Here is a 22,525-nt window from a genome sequence, read left to right as displayed (position 1 = left end):
CCCACTAGAAACCAAAAATGCAAACTGGTATACGTTTACTTCTGTAGAAGGAAAACTAAAACAGAGAATAGTTTCCTGCATCTTTCAAATACTGATTAAAAAATCCTATCCATCTAGGGAGCTACCATGAAAATAGTTTCTCTTGTTAGAGAGACTTCTAGCGAAAGCATATTAACACTTGGATTCTTGCTCCAGCTGCAAAATAAGTAACACTTCTTAAAATTTTGGTCTTGAGTCATTAATAAGACAAGGGCACAAGTCCACATCTAGTTTAAAGTTGGTACCAATAAAATGAATGCCTAATTATCACCAGACATACCTCCAGGGTTTTCACTAAGTTCAACACAGGCTCCTAGGAAGAGACTTTCTATTCAACTTTTTATTATACTTATAATCCTTCTTGGCTTCCAAACCGATTTTGACTCCTTTACGCTTATCTATTATAAAAGTTCCTTTAAATTAATCACAAAAGGCATTCTTACCAAGATGCCTCATCCAAAAAGCACAATAATCATAACACAGAGTTATCATTTTCATACTAATATGTTATGTGAAAATAGCTTTATGTAGTTATTAATTTCTTTTAAAAATATCTACCTATTTGAAGGCCATCCTAGGTTTTGTTATAATGCATAAACTAACTAGGAAATTGGAGAGGAGGAAGATGGTGGCATAGATAAAGAAACAGAAAGGACCATGTTTATGAAAAATAGCTTTAATTTCTGCATGCAGTACATATTTGAGAAAATACATGTTGAGTTGTTTAGGTATCTGTTTTTTAAATACTGATCACTAATCAGATGACAAAACGCGCCTACATAGGCAAGACTTGTATCTTTTTTTAAACAAGTTGCACAACTGTTGAGACCTCTGAAAATCTGGACAGCTAAGAATCTACAGATGCAAAAGCATTTACTATATTAAATATCTTGTAAGAAAAACGATTCTTAAAAGACATACATGAATTGAGGGGCAGAACAAAGAGTATGGACTTAATTATAACATTACACATGAAAAGAGAATCTTGTTTTCTTTGCTCTCTTATGACAGTATGAACTTGCTTGTCCGAACCTGAAGTAAAAACCCACTATAGGGAGAACTGATAAAACTTAGTGGCTGAAAAGAAGCATGATTCTTTGCATGGACCAAACTGCAGATGACTAGAAAAAGGGGCATGTTCTGTTCTTCCTCTGCTCTTGGAGCAGATCAATTTGCCATGCTGCAAAGCGTAGCAGACTCCAAACTGCTGGAGATGGCAGTGTAGGACTATTGCTACAATTCCAAACCATCTAGAAGAGGTCCCTGTCAGCCCAACTGTCGTGTTTGGCTTCAGGAGTGCACTGAGAGAAATTTCACTAAAACACCTGAGATGTACCAATTGTGAATGGAAATGATGGTGAACATGAGTTATCTTAATCGACATTTAACCTTCCATTTAAACTATGAAAGGTATCAGTTTAGAGATGAATACTGCTAACTATTCCCATCAATGCTTCTGTGGTGCAATACAAAAAATAGCCTAGTTAAACAATGTAAAGGTAGACTAGCTTCCTTGACCACACTGAATTACCTTCAATTTGTTCAACTAAATTATCTCAATAGCAATGTATTTTACATCACCCAATAACAGCTACTGTTTACACATAAAGTCAAAAAAACCTAAGCCAACTACTTATGTTAGAGTTTATATTATATTATATTTGGTATTAGATTTCTATCCCTCACTTTTGGAAAGTGCTTAAGATGATACATGAACTAGCATTTTGAAAAAGAATATAAACCAGAACTATTTTCATTAATGGAAATGATGGAAGTGAAATACTGGTGTTGGAATTATTGATTTGTTCTTCCTACACTTTTGTCTGCACATGCTATTAGGATATTATATTCTGATGCATACTGAAAAAGGTGATACTTATTCTTCTCTTCTGATAATGAAAATATATCAAGAAGAGATTTCACATGAAATAAATTCTTGAATAGTAGTCTGTTACAGAAAACACATTTAATACTTAGAATAAAAATTCAATTAAAAAAATCTCTGGCATTTTAAAACAAGTTCCATTCTAAAGGAAGTCTATATTCTGTTCTCAGCTGTGATAGCAGCATCTCTAAATCCAATGAAGCTATTTAAGTGTAAGTGAATCAAGTCTCAATATACATAAGCTGTGTTTGAATTATCCTCTTAATAAATAATTTCAAATTAGGTAAGATCTGATCTTGTGTTATGCTTTCTCGTTTTGTTAACATCTCTATTTCTTGCTCATCTTCCTTCTCGAATAGAACAATAAGCTCAACATCTGTTGTCACTACAGGGCACGTTTGGCAACATGTAACAGCCAAACGTCAACATCTAGAAAGGATATTTCTATGAGAAATGCACCATAACATCTGTGTATGAGGCTGGTTCTTGATTCCCTTCTTTTCTGGCAACATTGCCCAAATAGGTACCTCTTCTTGGAGATTAGATGCTGTATATTTGTGTCTGATTCCTCATTCAGTAAAGGATTGGTTTTAAGGTATTCTTAGAGGCCCAAATCTTCTCTTCCCTCACAACTTGAAATCATAGTGAAAATCGAAATAATTCGCACTACTGGCAATAGGGAAAAGACATTTCCTTCAGGTCTGTTCTTCAGGGACAAATGCCTAAAGACAGATGTTCAGAACTAAAGAGTACAAAGAATGAACTTCAGTCCCCAGAAGATCACGAGATCTGACAGTAGTAGGGATTAGGGCAGTTTTTTTCAAAAAGTGGAGAGTTTTTATTGCTCACAGTTTTCAGAAAAATGTTAGTAATTATAGTACATTAAACAGCAACTTAAAGTACATTAAATGAGTATTGCTAGAGCCAGAGGCAAATACTCAAAACTTAAAAGAAAAAAATTAGACTCAACTTGCCCATGCTGTCCTGTACGTTTGTGCTACCAACACTCCATTGCCAGAAAACAGGTGGAAAAAAATAACTGAAGCAACATGTGATAGTATAACTAAAGAGTATTATATATAACAAAAAAAAATTTAAACCACACAAAATCACAGTCAAAGCTCTGTCCTAACTTCTTCCACAGAAGCTAGTATAGTAAACATAAGTCAGTAACATACTTTTAGTATCAGTGTATAACACATACTAATGGGAGCTCTATGTAACTGAAGAACAGTTGAAAACCATACATGGTTAATGCATTTCACAAGAACATAACACATGCCGTTCAGCCAGTCTAAGGCTTCTTTGTCATAGAAAGCCAGATGGCGAGTCTTCCAGTCTTTCTCACCATTTCTAATATTTCTATTCAAAGTACTGTGTTCAGCCCTTGTCTCCTTATGTCTTCACCCAATATGACGATTCTCCATGCTGACCTCCCTTCATTTCAGCCCAATCAAAGTTTCCCTCTCAGCCAACCCACGAAGCCTGATTACCCCTCCCTGGTTTTGGGCTCCTTAGCATAATTTTTAGCATTCTGGCACATGCACATCTTGTCCCAGCTACTTTTAGATCAACTAGGTTCCTTTCTTCCCAACAAGATAAAGGTAGGCATATCAATGACAAGCTCTCCCTAGAAGATAGGATTTAGGTGCCTAGATCTGAATAACAGAATCACAGAATGGTTAAGTGTTGGAAGGGACCTCTGGAGATCATCTAGTCCAACCCCCTGCCAAAGCAGGTTCACCTAGAGCACGTTGCACCGGGTTGCGTCCAGGCGGGTTTTGAATATCTCCAGAGAAGGAGACTCCACAACCTCCCTGGGCAGCCTGTTCCAGTGCTCTGTCACCCTCAAAGCAAAGAAGTTCCTCCTCATATTCAGATGGAACTTCCCATATTTCAGCTTGTGCCCATTGCCCCTTGTCCTGTCACTGGGCACCACTGAGAAGAGTCTGGCCCCTTCTCTCAACACCCACCCCTAAGGTATTTGAAAGTGTTGATAAGATCCCCTCTCAGTCTTCTCCAAGCTGAACAGACCCAGCTCTCTCAGCCTCTCCTCATAAGAAAGGTGCTCCAGTCCTTTGATCATGTTTGTAGTCCTTCGCTGTACTCTCTCCATGAGTTCCTTATCTTTCTTGAACTGGGAGGCCCAGAACTGGACACAGTACTCCAGACGTGGCTTCACCAGGGCCGTGTAGGGGGGCAGGATAACCTCCCTTGACCTGTTGGCCACACTCTTCCTAATGCATCCTGGGATACCATTGGCCTTCCTGGCCACAAGGGCACATTGCTGGCTCATGGTGAGCTTGTCCACCAGAACTCCCAGGTCCTTCTCTGCAGAGCTACTCTCCAGTAGATCAGCCCCCAACCTGTACCGGTGCATGGGGTTATTCCTCCCAAGGTGCAGGACTCTACACTTGCCTTTGTTGAACTTCATGAGGTTCCTCTCGGCCCAGCTTTCCAGCCTGTCCAGGTCTTGCTGAATGGCAGCACAGTCTTCTGGTGTATCGGCCACCCCTCACAGTTTTGTGTCATCAGCAAATTTGCTGCGTGTACACTCTGTTCCTTCATCCAGGTCATTGATAAATAAGTTAAACAGGACCGGGCCCAGTACTGACCCCTGGGGAACACCACTAGCCACAGGCCTCCAACTAGACTGAGCACCGCTGATCACAACCCTCTGGGCTCTGTCGTTCAGCCAGTTCTCGATCCACCTCACTGTGCACTCATCTAAGCCACACTTCTTGAGCTTTCCTATGAGGATGTTATGGGAGACAGTGTCAAAAGCCTTGAAACTGCATCAGATTTCTGTTCAGCTCCAAGTTGTAAAGTGTTCTAGTTACAAATAAATACTAGTCTCCCAACAATTCCATTTGCCTCCTAGGTCGGGTTTTTTTAACACTTAAAAGTGTGCAGATTGTCTGTCTCAAAGCTAACAAAACATACATTCCTAATACAAACAAACAAGTATCATATCCTTTACCTAAAATAAGGGAACAAGAAATTTTTTTTCAGATAAAAAAAAATAAAATCCCAATTTCTGTTTTTAACAATAAAGTCACATACACTTTTTTCTCCCTCTGGTCTAAGAAAAAGCCGAACTACCACTTTTGCTGAAGTTTTAAAGCAAAAAACTAAAAAGTAAGAACAACACATCAAGCTCAGTCACGCATCTGGCAGAGAAAATTTCAACCCCTATTGTTAAAGAATAGCAAAGTTAGGCTGAGAATGACAACAGAGTTTATAATGGAGTATGTTGAACAGTCTTAATATTAGGCTACTTAAACTAGAGTTGTTTACCATTGGAGAAGATTATGTGTAACTATAAATGTTTTTTCCCCATTTTTCTGTGTCATGAAAAAATTCAAGAGCCTTGAATGGCTTAAACAGAAACTGTGTGCTAAGCCCATGACAGTCATTGGTACTACATGGATTTTTAAAAAAAAGGTTTTGTTGCAGGACATTTTTTTTTGTTATTTTTTAAGGATATGTATTTTCTGTAGTTTCCACTGACCATTATCAAGATGACTTTATATCTGTCTTTCAACCTAGCCAAACTTGAAACATTCATCTTCAAAAATGAAGGGTCATTTTTCTTCATACATTTGGATTACACAATCTGTAATAAGGTGTATTCTAGGCTTAACACTTAACCTTCATTCCACTGCACCAGCCAAAATCAAAAGGCAGTATATACTACAGACCTGAACATCAGCTTCTTATGCTTTTATTTTCTGCCTCCCAGTACAGACATGTATATAATTAAAGAACTTTTCAGACCACTACAAAGGTAAATGAGAAATTAGATCACTTTTACAATCATGTGTGCAACTACAAACAATTTTTTTCCCTGGATTTTCATTCTTTTACACGTCAGTTTTTTAAATCCTTGAAGATCAGTGCATATGCTCTAGACCGTACTTCTCAGGTGAGGAAGCACAGCAAGAGGACACTGGGCAACGATGTGTCTGAATTGCTCTACCCAACCAGACTTGGCCTTTGACACTCTGCAACCTGCAATTACTGCGATGCCAAGTGCACCAGTCCCCCTTCTTCCCAACCTTGTCACTTCTTCAGCCATCTTTGCAAGAGCTTCCAGGTCAGAGCTGTGTGGTCCTGCAGACCACCCTGTAGTAGGCTCTTTTCAGTTCCCACACTGGCAGCGCTCTTTCTTTAGCCATATATAGAGCTGGAGTGGAGAACAGAAACAAGAATGGGACCAGTCTGGTCCACAACATAGAACTCAGCATGATTTTAAACTTAAAAAAAAAAAAAAAAATCTAACATCAGACAGGAATGTCTGAATGCTTGACCAAAAGTGCTACCAGAATTCCTGTAAAAAATCTCCCATATATTCCTCCCCACTGATCCTTAGAAAGGCATGTATTTTTGATTCCCTGCATTGATAGCACCTTCTTTAGACTAGAAGGACTTCATGCCATACTTTCCAGAAAAACTGTTGATTTCTATACAAAATATTTCTTTGCTTCAATGGCTAAATTAATTTATTCAGCACTATCATCATATGTGCCAATATCCATTGCATCAGCACACATAAAATTACGATCACTGACTGCTGAAATATAAAATAATCAAAATTGTTATTTTCATATCAGGATGAGGGAAGCTTATCATTCGAGATACTTTTCAAATATCGGATTTATGTATGATTTTTTTCCCCCAGATTTACAATAACTACGCTATGTTCTTCTAATGGACTGTGGTTTATTTTGGCAAGTTTCCCTTAAATTGATTGACTCTCATTTTCCATCACTTGTGACCTTTGCACTTCCTAAAGTGTCAGTAAGGCCAGTCAAATATAACCAATGTAAAGGAGCACAATGTGTTTAGAGAGATTTTCAAGTTAAGGATATAAGACTGCTTGATTTGAAAATTCTAAACATCTCTATAGTGGAAAGAATGAAAATAAGCTATTTGAAAAACGGTACATCATCTGTTTTTATTTCACTACCTACCTTTTTTTAAAATACAGTATTTCAAGGCTTATGTGTGATACAACACCACATTACTTATCTGATATAATACATTTCATATCTGTTTAATATGCTTGGGTTCCTTATTCTATCTTTTTATATTTGGATCACTTTTCTTTTTGCAGAAATTTTAACAAAAACATTTGGAAATTACACTGATACATCTCCCACTATTAATAGTACCTACTATATCATTACAATCATCAGTCTAACATAGAAAAATGTATGGGAAAAGGCATACATGGTAAAGTTCAAAACAACCAAAAGTTCATGTGACATATGCATCCTCAAACTGTGTAAAGGAACACCATGTACATCTCAAATATGGCAAACAATTTCAAGCTGTTAACTTGTTTCCTGTGAGAAAAGCTCCTCTAAATCTAATTTCAAACTGCTTGGAAAGATGTTTTCCCTCGAGGGACTATTACTGTAACCATGGAACAAGATTTAGGACCTTTACATCAAATTATCTGAAAGAAGCCAAAAAACTGTCCATCCTGCCAGCCAAGAGGAAGAATGGAATGAGACGGCTCTTACATCTCCTCACTGCTTCCCTTCAACCTATAAGCGAGTACCTATAGGCGGGGCATAAAAAAGTACATCTGAGGGACAGGCTGTTGCTGCACCAGGTAGTTCCAGTCTTTGGAACTGCTGTTGAATTACTTGCATCACGGAAACAACAGCTGTTTGATTAATAACGAATTAGAGAAAAAAACAATACAACCACACCACAAAACCAAAAACGAACGAATCACCTTCCCCGTAGACCTTTATTAGACAAGCCACCACTTACAAAGTTGGGCTATTGCAGTGTCATGGACCAAGGAGAATAAAAAGATCTACTGTATTTTATGAATTAGCCTAGGGGGTCCTCATATACCTTGTACCACATCTTAATTAAGAAATTGTCTCATATCCCAATTATGATTGTATAAACATCCCTTAGCAACTATAGAAACAGTTTTTGTGGGAAAAATGGTATTAACAGCAAAGCAGAATACTTTTCTGGTTTTCTCTTAACAAAGTTAAGTAGCCAGAAAGGAGGAACACAGCCCGAACTAGAGAACTATTGACCTCTCTCTGGACCACCACAGTGTTCCACAAGCCAATCCGGGAACATTTGACTTAGACCATTCTCCTGGCAATCAATTATTTGCTCCCCATAAAAATAATTTCTATGCTTAGCTCTTTTTAATTAATTTTGATGAAATCTGATATCAACTTTCTTTAGATTTTAATGTCTGGAACCAGTGCTAGAGCTTGCCCTCACAGTAAGACCACCAGCTGAAAAGTTAATTTCCCATTAAGCACTTTTTCTGCAGGCTGAACAGTATGAAGCTTATCTTACAGATTTTATGCACCAAAAAAAAAAGCTACAAAAATGGCGACTTATGAAAAAACAAAAGATGCCTGGTTACTAACCATTTGTTCTCATTTCTTTCAGGAAGTAAAAGGAAAACAGTAGTGAAAATAGGTATGTAGGGTACCTGAATTCCACAGAAGGGTCTTGAATCCAATACTTTTTTCTTCCTAATTCTCATCTGATATAGGGTAAACTGTGGTCACATAACTTTAGAAAAAGATTTGAGATGATGACAGATGAAGAGATATAGCTATAGCTCTCTTCCTTTATAAGGGTTTTTTTTAAACTGCATTCTGTCAAGGACCAGATAAAACTGGAAAGCAGAAGCAAGATAGAAAACTCAGAGATTAAATTGCTTGCTCGTACAGAATAGGCAAGAAAACAATGTTATTGCCTCGTTCTTCTTTCTGATCAGTCCTTCAACATTTTCCTTTTCAGAATCTCTCAAATCTTTAACTAGTCCTACATCATATCATCACCAATGACATCAAGAACTTAAAAAAGAAACTCAATATTAAACATTTTCTCCTAGGCAAAAAAAATTCTTCACTCAATAGATATGAACAGAAAGACAAATAGAAAGGGATTATTTACCCCAAACTGACATGGTGCATAAAGACCAGGAAATCTGTGCTAAATGGAACAACTCTCTGTAACTAGATCATATTTTACTCCAGTAAGCTAAACTTTACAAAACCCAAAAGGTCGTATTTCTTGGTTGATAATATGAAAATTATAATTGCATCTTTCAAGTAACTGGAATTAGGACTGCTGTTTGTGGGAATAACTATGGGTTTGAACAAAATCAGTGTTGTAGTTTTCCTTGTTTAAGCTATTTGAGTTACATTATTCGTGTGCTGTGTGGCTACCACCAGCTTAAATCCAGGATTGAAAATTCTTGGCAGAATATACCATTTCAGACAGCCAGTTTTGGTGAGAAATATGGACAGAAAATGTATTTAAAAAAAAAAGAGTTGTTGTTTTTCTGTTTTCTTTAGGTCCCCTTTTCCGAATGCCCTCTCAAAAAGGCTCAGAGCACTAAGAAGTTGCATGATAAAGGAACATTTCCATGGGCTACAATTTTATAGTTGGCTACGCAGTTGTGTATCTTCCTTATATATATGTACTGCAACTTCAGCTAGAAGAATCTAGTTGAAAAAGGAAGCAAGTTTTACACTAAAATTAGTTTTCTTCAAAGCATCAGAAAGAAGAGGTAAAAGCAAAAAAGCCCACAACCAACAAAAAACCTACCAAATACTGTAACAAAAGCAAAATACCCTAGCCAACAGTTTGAAGCATGACTATTATTACATGATTTTTTGAGGGAAATGTTGTAAGATAATGTGATAATCGTTATAGCTACTTGAAGTAGAACAATGCATGTACACTTTTCCTTTAAAGGCAGCTCATAGGCTGAATGCATAATCTCTGCACACACCTACTTGATCACTAGCCCTGAACTTGAAGAATAAAAACTGCACGTACAACCGAAGAAGATGCATTAAAAAAAAAAAAATGGGTACGTTATACTAGTATCTCTTAATACAGTAAAGTTCAGTTCCTAAAAGGCTTTATTTGCAACATGCATCATGTCTCTACTTGTCCTAAAACAGTCTTCAATAATAAAATTACAGGTTATTTTTACAGAGAGTGCTTGCCTCATACAACAGGCAAACGGTAGATGCAAAAAAACCCCCCAAAACCCCCCCAAAAAATGGCTAGAATTAAGTTTCATGGATAATCTCAAAACTGAGACGAGGACACCATAATTTTTCTTTCCTTTTTCTTCCCAAACTAGAAAAACAAAAAAAAAGAAAAAAAATAATGTGTTTAGGGGAAGAGAGTGTATAACATTTTCTTCCAGGCAGTAGTCTCTTCAGCTGTTTTTCCTATGTATTCTGGAATTGATTTTTTCCTTCCTCATAGCAGCAATAAAAAGATTTAAAATGTGCATGATTATGAACAGATTTGCAAGAAGCACTTGGACTGTAATAGGAGTGAGAACTTACTGTCTTGCTGATGTAATTTGTGCTGATATTCATACACTGGAGTCCTTCACTATTGCAGCAACCTCCACATCTGTAGATGGATACACATGGGGGTTTAAAGAAGGTGTTTGTAGTTGCTCCAAACTCTTTTCCCACATCCACACACACTTCACGTGGCATGCACTGAGTTTTTCTCCATTCAGTATCAATACCTGCCAAGTTACAGGGAATTTCATGTGTTATAAAGTAACCGTTTAAAAACAATACTCTCCTGCAGTAAATTAGTAGGATTTTTTTTAGAAGTTTAGAAGCAGAATATGCATTGCTGGAGTCACACCCTTTATTCAGTGAAATACACATCTCTCTATGTTACCTTCTAGCTAATTTTTCTTCTTCTTGGGGACGTGACATATCGCCGTGAAGCCGAAAAGTCAAGGTGGAGCTAAGAGGGAACCTAAAAAGGTTTGCCAGATCTTATGACATCCACAGCTAAAGCTGTACATGTCCTTTCTCCTATGCATGGGGTGAGCCTCACCTTGAGTGAAGTCTAAAGAAGTACTGCACGTCTCCACAAAGTAATTTTAACCTGTCCCACACAGTACTTCACTTAGATACTATATATTAAAAACATTAAATTCGATGCCTCCACACTATATGTGAAATTAATTTGAATACATTTACTTTGTTAACTACAAGAGTACAATTTAAAGCAAAAGGTTATTATTTAGCAATTATGTACACCATATGATTTCATCTGAAAGAATCACATCTAAAATCTTGTGCCGAGATTACCCATGTAAATTTGGGCAAACATTTTACATAGTCTTATACAGCCTTTTGCCAAATGCTTACACTAAACAGCCATGAGACTTACAGCTGTGCAGGCCCTTTGTTATCTCTTGCAGCCAGTTTTTGGTAGGCTACTCAGTGAAAATGGAAATTTCACCTCCTTAAAGTCTCCATTAAGGCATGTGATTTCCAATATCATGTCAAAAATACACCTCTTGCTATAAATCCTGGGTTCCTCTGCCTGTAAGCACTTGCTTAAACTGTAAGCTAATTATATTTTTATCCAGGCCATCTGAAACACTAAGGGGTATTGACATATTTGTTTCAAAGGTGCTTTTTTTCTGGTTTCAGCATAACATCATGACAACTGCCCTCTTGTAACAGGAAAAAGCTATAAGTGGATTATTTGGCCTCTAAAGCAATAACGTGTAAGAGACGAAAGCATTACCAGCTGTGACGTAAATGTAGAAAAAGAGCAGAAACAGTTCAATGAATCCAACGATTAGTGCCCTCTTTGCTTTCTGCAAAATCATTACAGCTTCTACAAAGCAGGATTCCTTATGCCTTAGGACAAACATTTAACTTCTTATATCTACTAAGCTAAGAAAGCAGCCTGTACCTTTCTTACAACGGATGTACCAAAAAATACCTCTGTGGAGCAATTTGTTTCATTAGGGAAGGTTGACTGTCAAATATTTTGTTTTATAGCCATTACATCAAATCAAACTGCTGAGGGTGGTTTACTGATGATGATTAGCTTTTAAAATATTTTTGACTCAACTGAGAAGCCTTCAAATTTCAATTTATTGTGGGTTAGAATGCGTTTTGTGTCCTGTACTTACTTTTCAGGATCTCTGCATTATAGTGTGCTGCAGCAAATTTCAGTGAATCATCTGATCTTGTGTCAAAGCTGGAGTGTTCCCTGTTGTGTTGCCAACCTCCTTTCCTCAATTGACATTTGAACATTTTCCAGTATTCTGGGTAAAGTACTGTCATGAGTTCATCCACACTGGACACAGACCGCAATTGCTCTTCCAGGTCTTTGCTTGCATGAGCCTGTCAAAGTAACATGCAAGATTAATTACTTTCTCTATTACACAAGGTTTGCTGGAAACTAGCCTGAAATACAACTCATACATTCTAAAATAAAGTTGTGCTCAAAGGGGTCCTCATTACACAAACTGCTTTTGCCAGTCAATGCCAACAGTACTATATTGACAAATACTGCAACGTTTTGCTTGTGCCACTAATTCTTTATCATACTTGTAGTTCAAAACACCTGTGTGAGAAAGGAGCTATAGAATTAAGCCTATACAAGTACAGTTTGCAGATTTAAAAAAAAAAATGCATTTTTAACCTGGACAGAAAAGTTTTCATGATAAGATTTTGAACATTTAAACCTCAATATTTAAATGATGTTCATGTTATTTAATATCACATACTCTTAAAGTAACCAAATTTTTGCCCATTTTCCCTCAGTCCAGGAAAATCGAAACATCCAGAAATGCAAAAATGGTGAAATTAGAAAAAAGAAGAAAACTATTCATGTGATTTTGTACATTTTTAGGGAAAACCTTAATGAGCAAATTCTACTATAAAGCACTAATCCTTAAATCAGCAGGAGTCAAGGACTTCGGTACGTTTAAGAATCTGAACTGCACACTCCTTCACTGCTAAGAGTTTCAACTGAAACTCTTCAGGACTCTAAGCACTACACTCCTTAACTTGTTTCAAGAGTAGCTTTAAATCCTGTAGTTGTGCTTTCTTATTTCCTGGCTTTTACACAAACTCATTGCAATCGCATTTTCCTAAAAGACTCAGATTTACATTCTAATTTCTCACTTCGCTGGAAGATTCTTCTGTCCTCTTAGACGAAACAACATATTGCCTCAAAGGACTCCTGTTATTCCCTGTTCCCTCTCTCTTATCCATGAATTGCTGACTTCCCAAAGGGAAGGAAGGGCAGTAAGGAGAACGAAAAGTATTGAAGAACCTGTAGCCACCTTCTCAGCCTACGTGGCCCTTAGATGGCAGTATGAGACACGAAATATAGAGGTGCACTTTGTAAAAAGCATCTAGCAACTGGCTGCAGACTCTGTACAGGTTACTACAAAACTGTTGCTCTAGTCCAAGAAACACCAGGCTGTAATAGTGTAAAACGTGTGTCTAAAACCAGAAAAATTTAAATATAGAAATTGAAATTTAAGATTCCCTATGAAACTCCCCTGCTAACAAAAAATAAATTGTTTCAGTTCAGTGATTTTGAACATTACATGAGTAAAACAACCAGTTCTGAACTAGCTCACTTGAACCAAAACTGCTCCTTGTCTCACAAACCACTAAAAAGGTACAAAATGGCACGTGCTGTTGCATACACTTCCTTATTAGGTGTCAAAAACAGGAGAAATGCCTCAGGGTAAGGCAGATTCACAGAACTCATTTCCCTAAATACAGTTAAATACAGAAGCCAAAGCTAATACAGATTTCAAAGTCATTTTATACATCAAAGTGTTACAAAGTTATAAAAAATGTTTTCACAAAAGCTTTGCTAACCACGGTGTCATGACAGACTACTTTCTCCTGCAAGATTTCAACAATCAAGCTATCAGTCTCAGAATCGCGCTCATTCAGGACTTCATCTCTTTCCTTGCCTCCACAGGAAGTGTCATCTCTGACCCAAGCCACCCCACAAGCAGTATCTTGGGGCCTTGCCTTCAAATTCATTGGTAATACAGAGCATCTCGCTCCCCTGCTCTCCTTGCAGGACAATACACAGGTTCTCAGTCAGTGGGACACAGACAAAAATCCAAGCTGAACAAACAACTAATTCGGTCACTGTCTGCTTGCTTTCATCTCTCCTGAGGGGTGAAAAGAGCAGTGTTTGAGTAGCCTCATTCCTGCCAGGCTGTTTCCTGAGGGCACTGCAGCACACACCCCTTGAGGAACAGGAAGCAGGTCACTGCACCAGTGCCGTAAATGCCAGCATTGCAGATGCGTGCCTGACATGTGATGGGAATATGCGTTGCATGGTAGGTCACAGCACGGAGGCGGCGTGTATCGCCTGTCACAAGGCTGGATGCTAGTCCACTACGTAAAAGGCACAGGAATGGAAGCTGTGTTTAGTCATGTAGTAGCTGATCCTAGGAGGTACCAGCAGATCATGGGGGTGACACGGAAAGAGAATCCAACCGAAGGTTCACCAACCTTTGATGAATCCCTTAAAACCCTGTGCAGCCCACTGTAGACAAAATGTTGGCTATTGCTGTTTTAGATATCCAAGGTACAGGCCTAGATCATCAGAAAAATAAGTACTGAAACTCAACATTACTTAGCTGATAAGAAGCCACGTTATGGAGCAGACAAGAGGGTTTATTTGTTAGAAATAATTGTGTGTTGATGAAATCCTCTTTGATCAGGAAATCAAGTCATGTCTTTCCAGCCAGACAGAAAATTTCACATACACGTATAAAATATGTATGAATACAAGTCAAAACATGAAGAAATTAGTGGCTTTAATAAAGTATTGAATCAAATATAATAAAGTATTGTTCTCAAATGCATTTCTTCCTGGGTATTCCATGGGCCAGAGTGCCGTGTGAAGGACAGAGAATACTGCTACAACATGAAGTGCTCACTTAGTATGAACAAAAGGAAAACAATTTCTGGAGCAGATATATAAAATTACTTTTTTAAAAAATGAATCATCATTATTGCATCAGAGTTATTTTCTGCTTCCTTTAATAAAGCCATTTGCTTGTAAAGATGGCTTCAATTCAAACTTACAAATACACTGTGGAAAAACACCTTGATCACTAGAGAGTTTTTGTTCTGTCCCCTCTCCCAATTTAGCAAGAAAGGGAGAAGGAAATCCATACATGTATACCAAATAAAGGACATGCAATGCCCAGAGTTAGAAGTAAAAAAAAGAATAGAAAATACATATTAAGTTTTCAATATGTTTCCAATATTACCTTGACACACAGATCAATGATCTCTTCCTGGTATATTCCCTGTAAGTCTAGGAAAGGCATGTATGTTTGAACTGCAGCAAATTACTCTCATCTGTGTCAAAGTGTTTAAAGGAACATACATCTAAGGAGCTTGTGGAGTGATTTAATTTTGTACAACAGTCAAACTTTATTGTTGAGCATCAAACTAAATCTTAACTTCTGTTTGATTAGAAAAGTGTGTCCTGCATACAGTAAAAGCATCAGATCATTAAGGACTGTTAGAAAGAGTTTCTAAATTTTTAAGAGAGGAATGCAACTGCTTCTATAAATGTAACAGTTGTCTGGCAACATTTTTGATTTTGTCCAAATTTTGGTTAATTTCACAAAAATAAACTGTCTCGGTCCCTACCTTTTATTCCAAATTCTTTGCTCTCTCTTAATTGTGCATTGGCTTTTAGTGTAGGATACTGAAAAAAAAATTAAAACCTCAAAATGCTTTTGCAATGGAAATCAAAGAGTCCAACACCTGTTCAGAATTTATGACAAGACACAAAGAAAGCAACAACAATGAAAATGTACTACAAATCAGAGGAGATGCAATTTTTCATTAATCTTATGCAAGTCCAGATTTCGGAAAGAAATACTGTTTGTAGATGCCATCACTGTCACCAAGCTAGTTATTCCCAAACGTAATCTTACCAAAAAAACCCCCAAAACCACTAAATAATTGTTCTGTTATCTCAAAGTAATATAACATTAACAAGTGTTTCGATAAGAGAAATTCTGCAACTTTTAGGACCAAAGTAAGCTTTTTGACAAATGTAAACAGTCTATTGATTTTCATACGAATCAGTTCCAGTGTGCTCCAAATGGAATCCTGGATCAACTGCTTAATGCTTTACTGGAAACGCATTCTGGGATCGATGTTCTACATCGTGAAGGAAGCAGGAAATCAGTGCCATCAGTGCCTGCAGAGAAAGGAGTTTTCTCTGTCCCATGTTTTCTATTTTCTTTGCTCCTTTAAGTCAGTTGAGAGGTTGGGTCTAGTACTTTTTTTTTTTTTTTTTTTTAAACACCATCACTCACGTCATAAGGATTTATCATTGTCCTTTGGTTGACCATTCTACTGTTTTTGTCATTTTTACATACTATTAATGCTGTCCTTTATGATCACCTAAAAATGCTAAGAAGCTATACTTTGGAGAAAGACAATGACTAATCCTTTGACTAGACAATCTCTACAAGATGATAGATGATATTGAGCAAAATAACAACTTAAAAATACAAGAGTGAATGGAGAATACAGCAAAGACAAGCTTGCTTCATTTCACATCTTCCACATTATTTCCTGAGGAACAGGGGAATGACAACTACACATATAAATAAAGTAGTAAAGTTTGATGACAAGCTCTCTCTCACTATTATTTATTTAACTTAGGAACATTTTATTCTGTCAAAGTATGTTTTTCACAATGCGTGTTTCCACTACATGGTATGTCCAGTTTTTCATAAAATTACAGCTTGCAAGGGGAGGGGCAGGATACCAAATAGCCTCTGTATCCATTAACAAAATCAAATCTATAATAGATTTTCCATGCATTACATTATTTGTCTTTCACATGTCCCGAGTGTCTGCCTCTATTATTAATAACAAAGGTCAGAACACTTAATATTTGGCAGCATGCTTGACACATAATTGATGGTGCAATGCGCTGTAACGGTACTTTATGCATCTGCTCCGATTATAGTTGTCAGCTCACTTCATTTTCAAGGATTTTGCTGACAATTCTTAATAGGAAAATGCTGTCTATAAACCTCTCCATTTTAATATGTTTGAATACTGTACTTATTGACTGACTGAAATGTATTAAAAATCAAGTAGCTAAATTCTAATGTTGAAACAAACAGTGTGCAAGCAAATAGAAATATTGCAAAAGAAAAGTATGTATAAACACTTCACTTGCATAATATTTTATTGCAGTTTTAATGTATTTCAGCACTAGCTTTTTTGGAAGCTGATGCTGGTAATAAAAGAAAATATCCTAATTAAATATCTTAGCCACAGTTAATAATTCAATGCAACTTTTTTAACCACTTCTACAATCATGCTAGAATAGCCCTGATTTTTATCTCATATGCATCAATTTGTCACTAGTAAAATTGAATGACTGTCTGCATTTGCAAACTTTTATGTTACCATTCAATACAGCAACAAACCAGTGCCTTACAGAAGTGGAACAGTAACAGTGAGCAGAATTCTTATTTCACATTACTTTAAATAAGTAGTAAGATCACTGCAGTTAATTTGAACTAAATCAAAACATCATGAGAAAGGCAGAGAGATTAGAATTAGTCTCTGTTCCAAAGAGCTTACAAAGCACATCAGACAAACATAACAAGTAAGAATGAAAGTATAAAATAAATAAAATGGTCTGAACTATATTATGCTTTAAGTGATCCCTATTCATTCTGGCATTTTAAACACCAAGAATAACACCAGGCAAAGAAAACAAATAAATGGTGGTGGAGGGGGGAAGAATGTACAAAGTGGATAGACAAGTGAAAAAACCTAGGGTTTGAGGAGAGATTTGAAAGAGAATTTGTTAAAAAGGAAGAAAAAGACATTGGCTATGAGGATAAGCTTAAGTCTACAGAAGTTTCACTTCTATATTATGTATCATGTTTTCGTCTTTTGTCTGGAACTTTATTGGTGAGGAAAATGTATAAACTGCTGGAAAATGATCCTAGGCGTATATTATTTAATATTGCTCTCCCATTTATGAGTACAAGTAGTTAAACTGAGGCAGGTAGTGTAAAATTTCCATTTTAAGGGGAACCCAATTCTTATGCAAATCACCATTTTTCAGGTCATACTTTATTTAGATATTCTTAGATATGTTTTTCAGCATTTTCTAAGAGTATAGATTTGCACAAAGGCACTTATGCTTGGTCCTTCAGTCAAACATTTAGCTGCTGCTGAGGTTCTGAAACACTGCTTGGCTGGTGCTTATTACTCAAGTACATGCATTCCTGAAGGGTTCTCAACATTCCCTAATAAAATGCCAGTACTTCCATACATTCAATGGGAATTACTTATGAAAATACCCTTTTTTAATGTGAGTTTGATTTCCCTGGGAAACAGAGAGAGAAAATAATTCTTCCCTTTCTAGAGCAAGTCCCTGCTCTGCTGCCTGGTTTCTTTAGGAGCTTGTCTTCAGTGGCCAGTTCTCCCAGGTTTCTATGAGCCTGGGCAATTAAGACATTGCTGTAGGTGACATGGTATCTGATACAATCAGAGATAGTAATGCCACAGTGCCATAAAATAAATCCATACAATCTAGACATACATATATGTCTGCATAGAAATGGGAAAAGGTGTCAATAAACACCATTCCTGACTATAACGGAAAGCAGTTCTGAGAATGAGGTTAGTAGCACCTTAGCCAGACCCTGAGTATCTATGACCTTTTTTGAAGCAATTTCACTACTAGATTATAGTAACAGAAAAGATTTTGTTCTCATGCACTTGAGCCTGATCTTTGAAATTTGCCTTGTTCCACAGCAGTAGTCTTCAACTTGCTGTCATAAAACCCTGCAGACTATTTCTAAGAACACAGCAAGTCATAATTGCAAATAAATTACGAAAGTCAAGCCCTTTATCAATAGACTCGAATTACTATTCAGGACCTTGCACTAGATGAGTCTACAAATTAAAGGTCAAAGGCTGCACAGCCATCATGGAAATTTGTGGGACAACCATTTGCTGTTTAAGTGCAGCTGCATCTGGATTCTTGAATTAAATCAAAGACTCATACTGAAGCTTCCAGCTAGCATTACAAATAGATTGGGAATCAATAAGGATTTGGATTATTGCTGATGAAAGGCTTACATCTGATTAAACCTTGGAGACGCCAGGCAGCGCAATCTGTACCGGATGAGATTCGTGTATTATATTCTTGGTCACTCTCAGATATTCTGATGAGTGGTGACAAATGCAAGGATCACTGTGACTGGGTGCATGACCAGAAGAAAGAGGTAACCATTTGTAAGTAAAACTAAAGGACAACGTTGTGACGACTGCTGGGTTATGAAGGTGGCTAACAGACATGGCGACCTGCTGGAAAGAAGATAGCCAGCAGCATGAGAACACCAGTGCCCTCTGCAACACCACCACTGAAGCCTGCAAGGTTCTGGTGCCACTTGCGTGCGCCCCGACTACAAGGTATCTGGGTTGACGTCACATGGCCGTTCTGTAGAATTCGACACATTATAAAAACAACATGTTCATTTTGAATACTTTTAAGCAACTTTTAACTAACATTGAGGAAAGCGAACCACACAATTCTGAAAAGAAAACTTAAACACTTAGAAAGTGAACTCCAACTAAAAATTCTGGTTACAATCTTACTCTCTCAAAAAAAGATAAAACCCCAGTCAGACAATTTTTTTTAATGGTTTGAATATTGCTGTTTTTTTAAAATACCCTGCAACCTTTTGTTTTCCTTCCATCAGTCAGATGTGTCTAATTAAAATCAGTACACAAGAATAAACTACCAGGCCTCTGTAAGAAGATTGTTTACTTTCAGTCTTTACTGAGCTTTCGTTGGTATTATTATTACTTTTATTAGCAACCGCCATTAGCTTTGTCAGTAAAAGCAAACAAATGTGGAGATAGTTTTTGAAGAAAACTATTAACATGGTAACACTGCAATTATCTGTCATCACTTCAGCAGATGTAACACAGGCAGTGAGAATTAAAAAAGCTTCTCAGCATTAAGTAGAGATTTACTAAGCAGAAAGGTAAGGCACAACTCCTTTATTTTAATTTGAATGCCAGCCAATTCTGAGATACTGCTTAAGCGCAGTAGGTGTGCTACGCGAAGACATCCTAGACCCTAATTAGTCAGTAAGAAGTAAGAGTTCTGGCCTTGTATCAAGTGATGGGCTTCAAAAAGGCAGAAAGTACAGTTTTAATGTAATATTTTCTATTCTATGGGTCAACAGTACATACAAAAAGGTTTCACTAAGAGCTGGAATAAGAAATTGCACATTCTTAAGAACATTTCAGAGTTATGCTGAACGTATAGGCTACGGCACATGGTACGGTCTCACTGTGATGAGAGTATTTCGTTTTCAACTCAATGCTCTTGCTTATTCTTGAATTTTTAAAAACGTGGCCATTTATAGGACAGAAGAATCATATGAACACATCATCCTTTATCACTGTTGTATAATTTCTCTCACTGCTAAGTAACTTTCCTTTTCACCTAGTTTTTAAAATTACTATTTGAAGCCCTGAGCAAATATAATTAATCCATGGTCTAAATATTTACAACAGGTCACAGAAATTTCTTGAATTAATTATACTTTTAAAACAGTTCTTAAAATAAATAATTTCACAGAACATGAAACAACATCAATTGAATTTCAAAGAAAAAGTTTAACTTTATTCCTAAACAAATGTCTTAATCTAACAGGACATGATTTCTGTATTGTTAAACAAGCCTTGCACAGTTTACAGATCTGTACAGAAATATTAATTAGAAGACCACCTATCTTGTCACATTGCCTCTTTCAACAACTATTCCAGCTATAAACACAACACACTACTTAAAACTCAACAAAAAGCTAAAGAATAATGAGCAAGTTATAACACAGCAGTTCCAGTTGCAAAATCTGTGTTTTAAATTATTACAAACAAGTTTTATATATATGAAAAAGGAAACATAAAGGTTCTTAGAAACCTGTGCATTTTATTAAATTTTAGAGTTTCTAAGTGTATGCCATTAAAATTACATTATTATCTGACTTATTTAACATCACATTTCTTCAGTTCATTTTACACAAGTCATTAAAAAAAGTCTATTTGGTAACTCAAAGTAACATACCAGTCTAACACATCACACAGCTAAGCCTTCGGTAACTAAGGTATTAAATTGTGAGATTTCCTTAATAAACAAAATACCAGAAGAAGATTTTATTTTTGTTGTCAAAGTATTACCCAAATATTTTATGAAAAGGTTCTTTGCTACTGTAGGCAAAAGAAAGAGAACATCTGAATTTTGCTAGCCTGAGGTAGGAACAGAATGCAAAGGACCTGCTACCCACCGCCCACTTGTGCCTACTCTGGTAATCTGGGTTTGAAATTTGTTCCATCCTAAACTCTGTGTGGAACATTCTTTGGATCACCGTTTGACATCTGTTACAGAGAAGTTACACAGAAACAAAACCACTTGTTTAGACATTGAGCCTATAATACATTTTCCTTGCCCTTTGATGCTGAAGGAAAAAATAGCCAGATGACAGAGAAAACCACTACCCAATCCTAATCCCAAAATTCCAAATGGATTAGAACAGTATAAAGAGAAGATGATTTATTTTCAAGCCTTTAAGTACAACATTACATTGAAAGCATTTTAAAAACAAAAGACAATAACAAAACCCATCACCCACACACAAAGCCATAATATTCCATTAAGAGCAAATTATTTAAACCCAAGAAAATACAGTACTTTAACACGTCAACATTTGAGAACTGTGGAATACCGTGGCATGGAAGAATGCCATTTTATTCTTCCTATGTTTGAATAGCTTGTACCAGCTGCACACTTGCAGGGGTTGCAATCAGCAGCTGAGGTATTCCTCTCTACAGAACAGGTAAGACGACGCAAGGCACACCTTTGCTTTCCCTGATGGGCTAACTTCATTGCTAACTACAGTATAAAAGGTCAGGAGTTCTGTGGAGCTATCACATCCCTTCTGAACTATGGGGAGGAAAAAAATAAAAAACAATAGGGGTTTTTGATCACAAAAAGAGAAGTAATGCTTGTATATCACTGAAGGAGAAAGCTTATCGTACCATGTAAAACCTGACAGGTATTAAGAGATTTGTCGGAAAGGCATGAGAGATGGGGAAAGGCAAAAGAATCCCTAAGAATGACAAATCCAAGAACTAGATTGAGATTTGGCCACAATTCCCTTTCATGCAACCAAATCAGGAAAAAGATATGTTGCCTATTATTTTTGGCTTAAATTATTCTGAATAGTGTATTGTACTGTAATGTTACTTAAAAAGGGTCAGGGAACATCAGCAGTATTAAACTAGATCCTAATTTATACTGACAGGACACAGAGTAATCCAATGCCGAACACAGTATGTTATCAGAAGACTTTTTGGAGAAGGCTTGACTGCAGAACGAAGTTTTTGCAAGAACAGACTTACAAAGTATGCCCTGAGCTAGCAACTTCCACTGGATTGCAAGAATACGTATAATCTCTGATGGAAGTTATAATATTGCATCTTGAAATCCATGATAGTGCCATTAGTTGAAACTTCCTCTATACCACCTTGCTGAGTTGCCTGCATTCTTATCCACGCCCAGAAACTAATGAAAAAGAAAATGGATTTATAGGGATTATATATATTAAAAGGAGACATACAGAGAGCAGAAGAAAGGGGAACAGAGGGTCTAGTTATTTGGAGTCTGGAACGATGTAAGGAAGATGTTTAAAATTAAGCT

The 22,525-nt window shown here is 36.8% G+C and overlaps 1 protein-coding gene across 1 annotated transcript in view; it reads right to left on the bottom strand.

Annotated features, from left to right (window-relative positions):
• VEGFC (vascular endothelial growth factor C) overlaps nucleotides 1–22,525 on the bottom strand; it is an 82,563-nt gene that overhangs the window by 10,588 nt on the left and 49,450 nt on the right. The window contains exons 2-3 of the mRNA XM_068403940.1: nucleotides 11,898–12,111; nucleotides 10,288–10,478 (exon numbers count right to left, since the gene is read on the bottom strand). Of these exons, the coding sequence (XP_068260041.1) occupies nucleotides 10,288–10,478; nucleotides 11,898–12,111 (405 nt within the window). The remainder of the gene's footprint in view (nucleotides 1–10,287; nucleotides 10,479–11,897; nucleotides 12,112–22,525) is intronic.

This window comes from Nyctibius grandis, chromosome 6, assembly GCF_013368605.1.
Source record: "Nyctibius grandis isolate bNycGra1 chromosome 6, bNycGra1.pri, whole genome shotgun sequence".
NCBI lineage: Eukaryota > Metazoa > Chordata > Aves > Nyctibiiformes > Nyctibiidae > Nyctibius > Nyctibius grandis.
The sequence above is the reverse complement of the archived record's forward strand: the minus strand, read 5'-3'. Positions and strand labels throughout refer to the sequence as shown.